Source organism: Myotis davidii, unplaced genomic scaffold (genome assembly GCF_000327345.1).
Source record: "Myotis davidii unplaced genomic scaffold, ASM32734v1 scaffold2559, whole genome shotgun sequence".
Taxonomy (NCBI): Eukaryota; Metazoa; Chordata; class Mammalia; order Chiroptera; family Vespertilionidae; genus Myotis; species Myotis davidii.
In genome coordinates this window covers 73,336-89,469 of record NW_006290026.1, presented here as the reverse complement: position 1 = coordinate 89,469, position 16,134 = coordinate 73,336, and the positions used below count along the sequence as shown (strand labels likewise).

At 45.8% G+C, this 16,134-nt stretch overlaps 1 protein-coding gene across 1 annotated transcript; it reads right to left on the bottom strand.

Moving 5' to 3' along the window:
- Positions 1-977: 977 nt before the first annotated feature.
- AZGP1 (alpha-2-glycoprotein 1, zinc-binding) lies at positions 978-7,808 on the bottom strand. Its single transcript, XM_006762750.2, has 4 exons — positions 7,672-7,808; positions 4,456-4,713; positions 2,196-2,468; positions 978-1,553 (listed from the first exon to the last, which is right to left on the bottom strand). Exons 1-4 carry the CDS (start codon positions 7,745-7,747, stop codon positions 1,267-1,269), a joined length of 894 nt encoding a protein of 297 aa, XP_006762813.1. The 5' UTR covers positions 7,748-7,808; the 3' UTR covers positions 978-1,266.
- Between the last annotated feature and the right edge of the window lie 8,326 nt (positions 7,809-16,134).

The following is a 16,134-nucleotide window of genomic DNA, read 5'->3' as shown; positions in this document are numbered from 1 at the left end:
GAATCAGGGACATAGATAGGGAGTGGACTGACAATTCTCAGGGGGAAGGGAGTGTGGGGGGTGCGGGAAAAGACTGAACAAAAATTGTACACCTATGGATGAGGACAGTGCGGGTGTGTGTGTGTAAGGGCAGGGGGTGGGATGGGAGCCAGGTGGAGGGGAGCTATGGGGGGGAAAAATAGGAACAACTGTAATAATCTGAACAATAAAGATTTATTTAAAAAAAACAAAAAACTTCTGCCTGCACAGAGATGTTGAGATTGGCTTTGCAACAAGAATCCCCCATCTTCTCAGGTGTCCAGCACTTGAATAAATCACTTTCCAATTTCAACAGCATCTGTCTCAGGAGTTTGGCTTATGTGGTAACAGGCAGCTGAAAATGGGTTCTGGTGACATGGCCCTAAAGCCAACATAATGTAGGAGAGAGGCAGAGTGGCTGGAATGGAGGATAGTGTCTCACAGGTGGCAAGTAAGTGTGGGGGAAACTGAGGTACAGAAGAGGTTTCTGATTGAATTAAAGAATTTGCAGTGTTCTATGACCTCATGACCAGAGGGGACATCAGCAGTGGGCACCTGAATAATACTCAAGGTACAAGGTGGTCATACCATGCTACAGTGGAGACCCCAGGTCAAGCTGGCCAGTACAGCCCTGGCTGGTATAGCTCAGTAGTTGAGTGTTGTTCCATGCATTGAAGGGTCACCCATTGGATTCCTGGTCAAAGGCACCTGCCTGGGTTGCAGGTTCAATCCCTGGCCCAGTTGGGGCATGTGGGAGGTTCTCCCCTCCCTCTTCTGCCCCGCCGCTCTTCTTCCCACTCTCTCTGAAAAGCAATGGAAAAAATATCCTCAGGTGAGGATCAACAAAACAAACAAACAAAAAGATGGCCAGAACATATTGTTTCCAGTGGATACCAAGAATTTCAGATGATTCGAATGCTTGGGGGCAGGATGAATAATAATCTCTGCTGACATCTCTACAGCTTTTAGCAATACAATAATCGGATTTATTTTTCCTATGGGCTAGTTGTTTAGTGTGATTAGATTCCACAGAATAGACAATGGGTTCAGAGAGGGAATGTAGCAGTGAGTCAGCTCAGTGCTCAGCATTGAAGCTTTGTGTCTCCAAATTCACCACCTCTCCGTCCCCTTCACTGTTCCTCTTGGGCCTTGCTGATGGCGATGACAGTCATTCTAGAGCTCATCTCTCATGTCCCGATGAAAGGGTGCCTACTAGTCTCCGGACCCGGAGATGCTGTTAGCCCCTGGTTACTGACTCTCATTCCATGTGACAGTAAGGGGCTGGGCCAGGCTGCTGTGCTGCACGTGGCAGGAGTAAGGGCCTCTGTCCAAAGAGAGGATTTTCACCACCACCCAGGACTGGTAAGTGCCATTTTCACTGAGAGGACCCTCTCCCCATGACTCAGTCTCCACTACACTGTCTGCCTGAGTCCAGTACATACTGATCGGTTTTGGGTAGAAGTTGTCGGCCACGCACTTGAGGGTCCTGATGTTTCCTGGGTTCACATGGCTGGTGATTGACACAGAGGGAGGGTCTGTGGAGAGATACAGCACAGAGTTTGAAGGTCTGAGGGAGACATTTCCTTGTTCATGTCTCTCCCACCCCTGGAGTCAGGGATGAGCAGAGCTCTCAGTTTTCTACCTGCCTCCCCAGGAAACTTCCAGATCAGGGAAGCTGAGGCTTTCCATGAGGCTTCCCTGTTGGATAAAGGAATGTCTGTGGCTACTTCCTTGCCTCCCAGCACCCACCTGCCCACCCAGTGTGGATTGACTTCTGGTGGCAAGAAATTTGAATGTCCCGTGTTTTTATGTTTTTGGTTTCTCTCTCCTCGCCGCCCCCCTTTTTTTTTCCCCCCCCCCCCCCCCCCCAACCTTCCAGTGGGCTTTGTGGCTCCTGCCTTCCCCAGTCTGTCTGCTGCTTAAGAACTTCTTTCTGATTAATTCTTAAACCAAGGTCTCAGCTTGTGTCAATCAATCCTGCTCACACTTACTCATCTTCATCCTTCCTGGGCAGACATGTTACACACCTGCCTTCCCCACAGCCACGCCGGGAGGCATATCACAGAGAGAAATGACTACAGGATTTGCCTGAAATGTTCCCCTGAGGTCCCAGCCTGGGGTCACCTTTGTTTTTCTCAGCTCAGTGTGAGGAGGAGGACAGAGGGAGCAGTAGGTACCTTGACGGTCCAGGAAGGGCCTGCTGAATTGCAGGTACTTTTGCAGCTTCCCGGTGCACTCTTCTTCCAGCGAGGCCTTGGCCCGCTGCACAGAGCCTTCTGTCTCCCACTTCACCTTGGTTTTCAGAGCTTCTGGTTGCAGGGGGATCCAGGCTGGGATTTCTGTGTCGAACTTGATGTAGTCCCGTCCATCATAAGCAACCGTCCAGAATGCCCCACAGTAGTTGTTATTCTGAAGTTTGCAGCCATACTTTTCCTGCATGGTGTGATTCCCTGCAGGCAACCCGATCCCCCAGAAATCAGTCAGCCTGGCATCAACTCTGTCTTAATAACTTACTCTTGCACAGTTTGCAATGAGGAAGAAAGGGTTTTGAAATCTAAAGACGCAACCCCTTTATTTTGGCAAATGGGTTATTAGCCAGACAAAGAGCAGGCAGAGAGAGGGAAACAGTATGCTTTGGTGTTTTAGGCCAATCTGAGATGAGATACGTTCTTCCCAATCATGGAATTTCAGATTGCTACAGGCTGTGAATAGATCTTCTAGTCCCATGAAGCACCTTTTTGAATGAACATTTAATATACTCTGAGGTCTTAGGAACCTGACACGAGCACAGAAGTTCATTTTCAAGTTAAATAGAAATTACTTGTAGTTAAAAATAGATTGTGCAATCTGTCCTCTTTTCCCGTCTACATGAAGTTTGATGTCTCCAGTTGAGTCCACAGAAGTTGAGCAGTTCTTCCCTCTATTCTGGTGTCTGATATTTTCATTACAGATCTTTAACATGGCCTCCCTTCCCAATTGGAAATTGGCCTTCGGAAAGGGGGGAAGAGTCACTTTATTCCTATTATAAAAGTAGGTGTTTATCCAATACTGACTAGTGCTATTGGCACTGGCTCTGATCTCAAGCTATCTGGGTTCTAATCCCAGACCCATGTCCACCCTCACCTGACTTGTTGTGTAAATTTCAGCCAATAACCTTTTTGCTTCAATTTTCTCATTTCTAAGATGGCAATGGAACTATGTTAGAGGGTTATCTTGATCATTGCATGTGTCAATACATGTGCCTAGCACAGCACATGGAGGTCAATAAATGTCAGGCCTTATTATTTTCTAATACCTATTTTCATACCATGATTGCTCACATCCACTTTCCATTCCAGCCAATCAAACTTTGTTTTAGTTTCCTTCCCAGGCACCTGTGCCGTACCCACTCCTATTTTTGAGCACAGTTCAGGCTGTTTTCTCACTAGGACTTCCAAACTACATCCTCAGATTTAGTAACTTTTGCCTTCTTTTGTAGTTTCTTGTTTATTTGTTTTTTAATACCCAGAAACCCATCTTTTGACACCAGCCCTATAATAATTTAAAATCACCAGTTCATCAGGCCTGTGGTTGGCTGGCTTGTGGGGTAGGCAGCATGGTCTGGGAGAAAGAAAGCTGGGTTGGGAGATGGGAGAACTAGTCTCTGAGCTCCACCTTGCATGACTCCTCACACCATAAGACCTGGTGACCCCTCCCACCAGTCTCCTCCTATGGACAGGAGGGTCTTTATGATTTTATGGAACCCTAACAGTTTGTGGTTTTGAATTCAGTCCTTCCTGAGCAGCTAGTATGAGCCATGGTTTGCACTAGGTACTTTCTTCCAATCACTCAGCATCTTGTCTGTCTTAGGTTAAGGGGCTCCCAGGGATATCAAGACAGGCTATGTCCTAGCTTTCACGGAATTTACCTAGATCATTTTCACAAAATCTCTTGGAGGCAGGACTCAATGCTCCAGTTTTGGCAGATCCAGACCAGATAATTAAGAACATGTTCACTGTGAAACAGCTAGTGACTGGCAGAGCTAGAACCTGAACCCTGATCAGAATGACCCAAAGTTTGCTCACTCCCCACCCAACATCCCTGGGTGGGGGTGAGTCTGATGCCTTCTAAAGTGGGATCCACCTCAGATGGGTGGGGGTGTGGAGCTGAGAGGACAGATGTGCCCACAAGGGCTGACCCTGACAGCACTTGGTGTGAGAGTTGAGGCCTGGGAGCGAGGTTGGGGGAAGTGATGGGGAAGGAGGAAAAGCAGCTGTGATGTGTTGGGGCAGGGGGAAGGGGGAGAGATGAAGAAATGTCTGTAAATCTCTCAGTGTGCGGCTGACTTTTTCTTTGGCATGGGGAGCATTTCTAGCCTGTAGACCCCTTTCCATTCAAAATTGCAGGGCTGCCTCTTGAGCTAAGACCTTCCACCCCAGCAGTCCATAGTCCACTGACCTGTGTCCTTGTAGTAGCCCATGATGTCTTTCAGGTTCTTCAGGAAGAAGTCCCCCCTGGCCTTTTGAAATTTACTTAGTTCCTCCCAGTCCTCCATTCCTTCCACCTGTTTCCATGGGCCCAGGGGTTCAGCTTTTTCAGTTTCACTATCGTAGTGGAAGAAGGCCTGGTCGTTGAGGTAGCCAGTTGCCTGAAAACTGGGGAAGCCCTCCTTGGGCTTGGATACCCCATTGGAGTGGTAGGTCAGAGAATAAGGCCCTGAAAAAGGGGAGAAAAGAGTGAACTGTGGGATTCACGCAGGGGAGTCCCAGTGTGGGCAGCAGAGGGCCAGGAAGGGAGACCTGATCACTGGGCTCTGTCCCCCCAGATCTCTCCACCTGCTGCCACCCATGCACTATTGGATGCTCAGTTGAAAGAATGGGCTTTATTTCTATTCTGGGGATGATACTTCAGAGACTGTTTTGTGTTTTACTACATTGTATTCTCTCTTGGCACATAAAAGATGGTATTTCTTAGCCTTTTTATAGGTATACTAGAAGCCTGTTGCATGAAGACTCGCATAATAGGCCTTCCTTCACCTGGCTGCCAGCACCGGTTTTCCTCTGGCACCCGGGACCCAGGCCTTTGGTCCAGCTGCAGCGGAGAAACCAAGCCTCTTCAGTCTTCAGTTTGGCCGGAGCCTTCAGTCTTTGCTCCGCACCTGCGTATGCAAATTAACCAACATCTTTGTTGGGTTAATTTGCTTACTCATCCTATTGGCTGGTAGGTGTAGTGGAGTGACACCAATTTGCATGTTTCTCTTTTATTAGTGTAGATTGGGACCATGACTGAGTTCTGTCAAAAGGAAATGTGGGTGGAAGTGATTTCTTTCTTCTGGTCGGAGGCCCTATGAGCTGATTTGAACCCTCTGTCTCTCTTTTATTTAGGTGATGATTGTGGAGGCCACAGGATAAAATAGAAGAGTCCCAACATGGGAACTACCTGGATCCTTGAATCACCACATGGAAGACAGGAATATCGTCTGTTCAGTGTTCATGTTTACAGGAGCAAAAAAATAAACACTTGCTGTGTTATGCTACTAAATACTGTCTTTGTTATTGGACCATAACCTAGTTGAACCTAACAAACACTATAATTAGAAAGTGTAGGAAGAAGAATTAATTAGTAACCACAGGAAATGACCTAGAATGGATCAGCATACACTAAGAACAGGATGGAACTCAGAAATGCCAGGGCTGTCCCTGTGCTTTTGTGTGAGTCAGGGAGTGGTAGAGGGTTGGGATATTTTTATAATAAATTTCAAAATGGATTCCTAATATAACTCTTACTAGAGGCCTGGTGCATGGATTCATGCACCTGTGGGGTCCCTCCACCTGGCCTGCAGGGATCAGACTGAAATTGGATCTCTGACACCCTCCAAAGGGGTCCCAGATTGCAAGTGGGCAGTTCTCAAGTGACGCATCCTGGAATTGGGCTCCCTCCTCTCTGGTTCTGGGTGCATCACCCAAGAACCGCAGCTGCCAAGTCACCACAGCTTGGCAGCTCCTGTGTTGAGCGCCTGCCCCCTGGTGGTCAGTGTGTGTCGTAGCTACTGGTAAGAGCATCTGCCCCCTGGTGGTCATTGTATAGCTATCGGTTGGATGGTTGCTTAGGCTTTTACATATATAGATGGGTGTTACTAATGTTAGAGGTCATATTCCAGATTTCTAGTTTCAGTACTTAAGTTATTCTTTTCTTTTTTAAAGTTGGGGTAAGGAAAAGGGTAAGGTAAGGAAGGGTGGAGGAGGTTATGAAGAAACAGATATTACTAGCAAGAAGGTGAAGGGAGGGGGATGGATGGGAAAGAAGGGACAGTTGTAGGACATACAGGACATGAACTAGGCTCAGTGATACCAAAACTGGGCCTCAACTCTCCTTTTCACAAACTTAAACTTCGGAAACATTGAAAAGATGCTATGGTATAGGAAATGTGAAAAGCAGTGGGCATGCTGAAAGAGTTTCAAAATAAGAAAAAGTATCCAGGGGGAACAAAGAGCTTAGGTTAGGTAAAAAAACATGGAAAGCTTGTTAAAATTAGGGGTAACAGGAGATGAAGAATGAGAAAAGTTCAAATGTAAAAAGTAACAAGGGGAAAGAAGAAAAGAAGAGATAAAAAGTGGGAGTGAGGACACATTTGTGAGTTATTCTCACCAATTAGTTTCTAAATGTGATTGCCATTTTACTCAGTAGATGTTGAGTAAAGCAGATTACTCTCCATAATGTGGGTGGGCCTCCTCCAATCAGCTGAAGGCCACAGGAGAAGAGGCTGAGGTCTCCAAAGGAAGAAGGCACTCTGCCTCCAGATCGCCTCTGGACCCAAGACTGCAACGTCCTCTCTCCTCTGGGTCTCCAGTGTGCGGACCAACCCTGCCGATTTTGGACTTCTCAGCCCCCACCATGGTGTGGGCCATATCCTTAAAATAAATGTTTCTTTCTGTGCATATACATGGCATTCACTCTGTTTCTCTGGAGAACACTAAATCTAAACTGGATTTTGGTGTAGGATGTTATTAACAAGGTAAATATAATCAATAGTTATAAAACACAGATTCTGACAGTTTGTAAATGTAAAAATTCTAACTTCCACAGGTTAGCTTCCATTTCTTCATCCTGAAAAAGAGCTTCAGGACTCTGTCCTAAAATGGACTCTGCCCAACCTCCAGCTGGCTTCTTTCCTGGTCACTAGCCTTCCAGGCCCACTGTCCAAGTGTCTAACTATGCGGGGAAGGAATGGGCTTGTTTCCAGAAGTATCCTCCAGTTAGTATGCTTTTACAAGTGCTCTCTGGAGTTGTTATCTTTCTCCTCGAGAGTCAGACAGATACACCCAGCCATTGGAAGGAGGGAGGAACAAAAAGTTGCACCGGTGTGGCCACTGTTCTGTCCTGGCTGTATGACCCAGGACAGGTCACTTCACTGTCTGGGTCTCAGTTTTGTTCATTTGCCTACTAAGAATTTTAGATTCTAATTATTTAAGGCCTTACTTAGCATGAGCCCAGAGGCTCCCTAAATGCTTCTGTGTGAGCTGTGTGAGCTGAGGTAGCTGACAGCCTCGAACACCCATTCCTACTGTACACTGGGAATCCTGGCTTCGTCTGGGGCCCTCTCCCAGCCCATCTATCTCGCTCATTCCCTCCCCTGCATTCTTCTCCATACCCAGCCCTTGGTTCCCAACTCACTGTTTTGAGTGTCCTGGGTGACTGCAGGACCCACAGCAAGCAGCAGGGACAGCAGGACAGGCACCATTGTGCTCATCGTGTCTGAGTGGAAGGTACTGGATGTCCCAGGTCCTGGTGCAGACTACCTGGAGAGACAGCCAGATATAGTTTTGGGAACAGCTTGGCGTGGAGCCCTGCCCAGGTGAGGTAAATGCACAGGCCAATGAGAGTGCCAGGCTGGGCCCCTCATCTGACTGTGAGGAAGCAGGATGCACAGGCCAGGCTGGGTTTGTTTTCCTCAGTGAACACAGATGCTCTGCCGGGTGATCTGGGACTGGGACTTTGACATGGGTCCACACCGTTGCCCTCTTGGCAGCAGCAGGTGATTACAGGACTAGGCCCATTGTGTTATTTGGTTTGTGCTTCTCCTGCCTAAGTCTTAGTTTCTCCATTGATTTCAAGAACTAACTGGTAAATAAATGTATTTTCTGCTTAAAGTCAGAATCGGAATCTGTTTCAGCAACTAATGATGTGACTGTTAACAAAATTGGAAAAGGATTCTTTTTAAGCAACAGTCACTCAGGGAAATGGAGGAAGGGGAACCAGGCTTGGTTATGGGGTCAAATTGGGGTTAAAGGCAGAGTCTTACAGGCTATTACAAGGAGTGGAGGGCCAAACAGCCAACTGAGTCACCTCTTATGGTCAACCGGAATAAAATGCTCAGTGAAGGTAAAATATTAGATGTCAAACAGCTTGAGAAATGTAAAGGCAAGGTGTGATGATTGAGTCCATAGGGCTGGGAAGCTTAAAAAAAGTGTAATTAACTCAAAAGCAGAAAGTATTGACTCAAAGCACAGTCTGAAAATCAGGTGATAGCTATGATAGTGCAGAGAGGATCTTTTGGCTTGTCTAGTTTTAAAGATGAAACAGACAAAAAATGAACAGTGCCTAATGATTTAAAGCTAAAAACAAAAAATAAGTTTTCATAACTTAATTATAAAAGTCTGAGAAGTCTAATAGCCAAGTGTGACCCAGACATTCCTGCAAATCTTACACAATTGCTACTAAGGATGGGTGACAAGAGCTTCATCAGAGGAGGAAGTTAAGTGCGGAATGGCATTTGGAAAGGCTTCCCGAGAGACGTTGTGGATGAGGGAAATAGCCAACAGGAAAAGAATCTCTGTTGGCAGCAGGGGGCAAATTTTACAAGGACAGGGATGTGTGTTCTGTTCATTTCTCTGTCCCCAGTACTAAGCCCCATTCCTGGCAGAAAGAAGACAACAAATAAACACAAAAATAGATCAATCGGTAAATGAGCAGGGACCAAAAGGGATGGCCAGGTCTATCTGAGAGTCACTGAAGCCATTTGGTGGAAGTGGAGTTCAGGAAGGAGAGTGAGGCTATGGCAGATGGAGCGATATATTCAAAAGGGAGGTTGAATTCTAGATGACCCCCATCCAAAGAACACCCAATGTCTTCCAGCGAATGAGGCACATTTTATTATTGTGTCTTTTCCTTTACAGCCTATATTCTCTGCATACCCTATCCCTAGATCACCAGTACTTAGTCTTTTGTGCCATCTCCTCATTCGCTGAGACAAATTTTATATTTTCTTAATTTTTAGAATTTATTTATTTATTCCTTTCAAGATGATATTTAATGCATTATAAATACTAGTAAAACACAGAATAGAGCAGAAGCCAGTCACATGGAAACACAGGTCTTTCCATGCGTTTTTTGTGGCCTGATGGTTGTTTGCAAAGGGGTCCCCCATACAGAACAACATGCTATCCTAAAGTGACTCTGTCCTAAATGCAGGTTGCATACCTGTCAGGTCCTGTCACCCTCCTCTCTCAGCTGTCTCATACCTTCTTGGTCAGCAACAATCTTTCTACCTCTTTTTGGCAAGCTATGTTAGGCTTCTATACCTTCTCTGAAATCTCAATCCTTCCAGGAAGTTTCTATGGGGGTGTGAATGACTCTGTGCCCTCTCCTGTTCCCCCATAGTCTGTCAGGACTCCAGTCTTTTGAGGTTTCCTCCCTCTGGTCCAAGTCTGCCCCGCTTCTCATAAGTGGGGTGAGACCTCCCACTGTAATCTGCCTTAGCCTTGGGCTATTCATGTGGACTTCTGTTTTCTTCATTGATCTGAAACTGTTCTCCTGTGACATGTTTTTCTTTATTTGTTCTAAGTTGTTGGTGTGTGTGTGTGTGTGTGTGTGTGTTTAAATACCACTGGCTGGTTTATTTCCTTCTGAGTCATTTGCTTTTTCTTTCATTACTACATATCAAAGACAGCATTTCCATATACTTCCCACCCAACACAATGTAATAAAAAAACAGTAATGTGAGCCCTGACCTGTTTGGCTCAGTGGATAGAGCATTGGGCTGTGGACTGAAAGGTCCCGGGTTTGATTCCAGTCAAGGGCATGTACCTTGGTTGCAGGCTCGATCCCAAGTAGGGGGTGTGCAGGAGGCAGCTGATTGATGTTCCTCATCGATGTTTTTAACCCTCTATCCCTCACCCTTCCTCTCTGTAAAAAGTCAATAAAAACATATTTAAAAAATAGTAACGTGAGTGAGAATGAAAGCGCCAAGTGCCTTATCCTGTCCACTTTCTTTTTTCTCCCTGGGGAGCTCAAGGTAAGTACATAAATTAAACTTAGGCCCCTTTCATGACACTCAGGAGTGGGCTGACAATGTCCCTCTCTGTGCCATTCTTGCCCTGAACCCAGAGCTTTGAGAGTAGTTTTAGTGGGTTAAGTAGGATTCTGAGGAATACCATTCCTCTAAACCCTCCTCTTCCGGTAGGTCACCTACCCTTTCATATCCCCTTTCCTCAAGGTGCCTTGGCCCTTCTCTTGCTCAGTGTTGGTGAGTAGAACATAAGAAGCTGTGAACACTCAGTCCAAGTAGTAGGTGATCCCTCTGAGCATCTCAGGGCACTCCTCCTCCAGACAGGCCTCAGGCACTTAATTGAGATGCTCTCTGCTCCCCCATTCTGGTTGGTGTTCAGGGCTGCTAGGGGAGTGGGCCTAAGCTGTGCAGTCGGACATTCCCCGAGGGGTCCCAGGCTGCAAGAGGGCGCAGGCCGGGTTGAGGGGACCCTCCCCACTCCCAGTCGATCCTTCACGGCTTATGCCCTGCCAGGGGAGTACTGAGTTGTGGCCTTGATCACTGCCAGTGAGGATGTTCCTCTGCCTGATTCCTTTGGAAGGCCCAGATAGGAATATTGGTGCTCTCCCCTTCCTCCAGGATTGACCTGAGAACCACAGGGGGCATCCTGGATGATGGCTGTGAGGAAAGCAGGGGGTGAAAAACCTCCTAGGGTGCTGTAGATGGGATGGGGGCACTGCACAGATTCTCCTCACACCTCCAAACACACACACAGAAGGGCAGGGCAGTTGGCTGCTGTAGCCCGGAATCTTGAACCTTTCCTGCATCCCACATCCATGGGAGTCACTGACGATCAGTATGTTAGCACCATTCTGAGGCAATCCTGCCTCACCCGTAGGAACAATCTGATGTGACTCAGGGAACAACTGGCTGATCGAGCATGGAGGTGAGGGTGGAGGAAGAAATTGGGGAGGGTGCTTTTGGGAAGGGCAATTAGCCGTGGGCCTTGAAGTTCCTGCACATTCATATGTCATTTATGCAAAACCCCGTGTGATTTTAACCAGGCTTATGACAGCTGACTATAAAAGCGTGCATTCCTCAAGCTCAGTGTTCTTTGATTGTACTGCAAGCCTCCTGCCTATAGAGCATCCACCTGGATTCTTTGAAGTTACTGCCTGGGAGTTAGGGGTTCAGGATAACCCTGGCCAATATGCTGCTCATGCTGCTTGCTGTGCCACGATCACCAGTCCTTCGACTCGCTCTCCTGTCTTCTGCCAGCATCCACAAAACAGCAACGGACTCATTCATTGGGTTGAAAGTAGTGTTAATTTCCAGACTTCAACAAGTATCTGTAACTCTTTTGTTTGCATTTGGATCCCCATTGGGAAAGGGGACTTCATGTGCTAAGCTGATCAATCCCTCTGTTGATGTACCAGGCTGAGCAAACAGCCATGGGGAAAAGGGGTTGAGCAATGAAGACCTCCAGATGTGCTGGTGCAATTTTGGGAAACCTGATCAACTACTGCAGGGTGAACAGGATGATTCAGCTCCTGCTGACAGCTTCCTGGAACTCTGCAGCAGCCACCATACACATAATGTCCTCCCTTCAGTAAGGTCCAAGCTAGACACTTACATTTGTGTTGGTGTTTCTTGAGTCTAAGCAGTAATATCCTATTTTGCCACAAGAGGGAGGCTGGGAGAGGAACATCAGATCTGCTGACTTTCCTGAGTCACTTGAATAGTTTCTTTCTTGGGATATCTTGGGAATATTGAGGAAACAGACACAACAATATTCATAGCTATTCCAAAAAAACATAAAAATGATTTTTAATCTTTATATTATTTGCAACTTTTCTTTCCATCTAGCTTAAGAGTTTAACTGCCTGGTCGAGTGACTGTAGAGTGATTACGTCTGCTCCTTTATCTTGCTTTTAATATCCCCATCTCAAATTCCCGATGTCCCCATCTCCCTCACTCATCTTCAGTAATTCCTCATTGTTTTCTCTTCCCTGAACACACACTTTTTGGGATAAGTGTAATGCCTACTTAGGGTTTTGACCTTCTTCTGATTATTCAAAACAGTAACTCCTGACTAGAATTTTACCCAATAGAGTGAGTTATGGTTAATGATCCAGATTTTACAGAGCAAATTACTTAATTCCTATATGCTTCAATTTCCTCATTGCTACACTGGATATTATAATAAGAACTTTATCACAGTGTTTTTGGTGAGAATTAAATGAGATTATAAACACACACACACACACACACACACACACCTGTTACATAGGATTGGCTTAATAAATACCACTATATAATTACCTAGGGTCCTCCTCTTTCTGTCTTTATTCATTACTCCTGTTACGCATAACTTCTGACTAAAACTTTTCTGTTCCAGCCAATGTCCTTCCTAGTCCATGTGCCTTAATCACTCCTATTTAGGAGATACAGACTAATTTTCTAATTTCTCCTCTTTGAGATTTCCGATTCTCTGCAGTTTGGGGGGCATTTTGTTACCTAATCTCACTCTTTATCTCTTCTTCTGTGCCTTGTATCAGCAGTTCCACAAGGTCTGAGCAGCTGGCCTCTGTCTTCTTCTGACTCTTGCAGCCTGTATGACCCATATAAATTACTTGAGTCCATTTTCTCATGTGTAAAATGGCGTGGAGGCTTCTTAGGGTCCCCTGTAGCTGTAATAGTTTATGGAAAGAAAAAGAAAAACATTTAGTGAGCACCTAGCCTAGACTCTGAACTATGGACTATATTTACTGAGCAAGTTCTCAATGTTGAGCAATGCCCTTGGCAATGAGGGTGCAGGGCAGATCAAGAGACACGCTGCCTCTACCCTCATGAAGTTAACATAGACTAGTTTTAAAAACTGAATTCTCATGACAGCCATGAGAGGACTCACTGATGCAATGTAGCATAGATGATTAAGTCACTTGATTAAGTCCCTGTAAAACAGCTAGTGACTGGTGGAGTCACCATGTGAACCCAGGTTTGGCTCACTTTCCACCCAACATCCCTGGGCACGGTGAGTCTGATACTTTTTTAAGTAGGAACAGCCTCAGACAAGTGCAGTTGTGGAGCTGAGAGATCAGACATGCCTGGTTAAGAGCTGACTTTGACATTATTTCCTGTGAGACTTGAGGCCTGGAAGTGAGAATGGGGAAGTGATGGGGAAGGAGAAAGCAGCTGTGCTGTGGGGAGGGGGAGGCAGAAGAATCTGTGTATTTCTATTTGTGTCTTTTGCTGATCTTATAGGGATCTGATATTTCCTTTCCTAACTCCTCTTCTTATGCCTAATTTATTTATTTATTTTTTAAATATATTTTATTGATTTTTTACAGAGAGGAAGGGAGAGAGATAGAGAGTTAGAAACATCGATGAGAGAGAAACATCGATCAGCTGCCTCCTGCACATCTCCTACTGGGGATATGCCCGCAACCACGGTACATGCCCTTGACCGGAATCGAACCCGGGACCCTTCAGTCCACAGGCTGACGCTCTATCCACTGAGCCAAGCCGGTCTCGGCCTTATGCCTAATTTAATTGGGACTGCCCCTTGATCTTGTGAAAACAGCACATGCAGGTGGACAAAAGTAGGTTTACAGTCATGAGTGTGCAAAACAGAGTTTATTCTTGCATTATTATTTATCTTGTATTATATATTTTTCCATATGAACAACTGTAAACTTACTTTTGTCCACCCTTGTATATACCTTCCATCCACAACACTCAGACCACTGGCTTTCTCTGTCTTTGGAATAGTACATGATCTCTTTCAAGGTCACCATGAAGATGTCCTTCCTGGTCTTCTGCACTTGGCTTTCCTCCTCTCCTCTGTTCCCATCACCCAGCTCTAGGGTCCCAGGGACTTACTGCCTTCACAATCATAGAGAAAGAAGGCTTGATTGTTGGGATGGGCAGTGGCCTACAATCTAGGGAAGACTTTATTGGGCATGGAAAAATCTGGTAAAGAAAGGCACAGAGGAAGGACCTGCAAAAGTGGAAAGGACTTTGAGGAGTGGGTCAACTGTGAGTCCCACTGTGGGGCAGCAGAGGATCAAGAAGGAAAACCTAGTGGTTGGGATTAATAGCTGCATCATAGTATTGCATGCTCACATAGGCAGGAGGACTTGCCTTTGATAGAAAGTGCAGGAAGAAAAAAAAAAGAAAGAGAGTGCAGGAAGGCGAATGTTCTAAATTTAGATAATGAATTATTCTGATTAATTAATTACCCCAGATGGGATCAGCATGGAGTAAAACCAGAATTCTGTCTCTTTATCAACAGTTCTTTGAGTTGCCATGCTGGTGAGAAATGCATTTGCTGACTATTTGTAAATGTTAGACTCTAAAGCTACACAATCTTAAAAAGTTATCAGCTTAGCCTTAGCCAGTTTGACTCAGTGGATAGAGCATCAGCCTGTAGACTGCAGGGTCCTGGGTTCGATTCTGGTCAAGGGCACGTACCTCGGTTGCAGGCTCCTCCCCAGCTAAGCCCTCAGGGCTTGTGCAGGGCGCGATGTGTTTCTCTCACATTGATATTTCTCTCTGTCTTTCCCTCTCTCTTCCACTCTCTCTAAAAATCAATGGAAAAAATCCTCGTGTGAGAATTAAACAAACAAACAAAAAAGAAGTTATTAGCTTATATATATATTTTTAAAAATACATATTTTTATTTATTTCAGAGAAGAAGGGAGGATGAAAGAGAGAAGCTTCAAAGATGAGAAAAAATCATTGATCAGCTGCTTCCTGCACACCACACACTGGGGATTGAGCCTGTAACCTGGGCATGTGCACTGACCAGGAATAAAACTGTGACCACCTGGGTCATAGGTGGAAGCTTAACCACTGAGCCACACCTGCTGGGCTTAGCTTATATATTTGTTTCCTCCAGATTTTCATGTGATGATGGGCCCAGGACTAGCGTAGCTCTCTTCTTTCCAGGTCATGTAGTATCCCAGGCCCCATACCATTATATCTATTTCTCTGGGGTGGTTTTCCTTCTTGTTTTGATTCTTTCTGCTGATCCCTCTTCAACCCTTGGTCCTGGTGGTGTCTTGCTCTCCCCCAAACTAGATAGATACAGCCATCTGTGGAAAGAAAGAGGGAGGGAGAGAAGAAAGGTATTTCTTCCAATCATTGTGGGGTACGAGATGCCAGGCCTCTGCACTCCTTTCTACTCCCTAACCTTGGGTGATCCTTGCACCCTGGGCATCCTGCTGCTCCAGGTCTTGGCACATGTTGCCAACATATGGCTGTGGGAGGAGGCTGGTCTCATCTGGTGGGAAGAGGAGGGACAAAGAGGGTATTGTTTGGTGGACTAAAGAAGTGGGGGTTTCTTGCTTGGCACCAGTCCTCAGAAACTTATTGTAAAAGAGAAGTTTGTCTTGGTGTTTAAGGGTCCTGTTAGAAGCTTAGAAATAATTAGGCAGAAACTCTCTCCCTCTCTCCCCCAACTTTGGCCTCCATCCCTGATACCCACGCTGACTCAGGCACTGTGGACATTTATAAATGGGGCCATTGAAGAATCAGGAGAAATTCATGCAACTTTAAAAAGTACCCCTATTCCCTGGGCCCTGTGCACTCCCCACTTTCCACCCTCATTTCAGACATTTAGACAAGGACTGTGGTCACTCCAGCTGGACCATCTGTATAGCCCTGAATGGTGGGGTCAGAGCTCTTGGTTTCCAAAGGGGACTGTTAGTTTTAAGTAAGTTTGATTGAGAACCCATCATTGAAAGGGTTGGATCTCCATCTGGAAGTATCCTGCAATACCCTGTGAGTTGCATGCAGTAGTGATTCCCCATGCTCTTCCCTGAAGTAACCTACAGCTATTTACTCAAATATCCATACAATGGGGACGG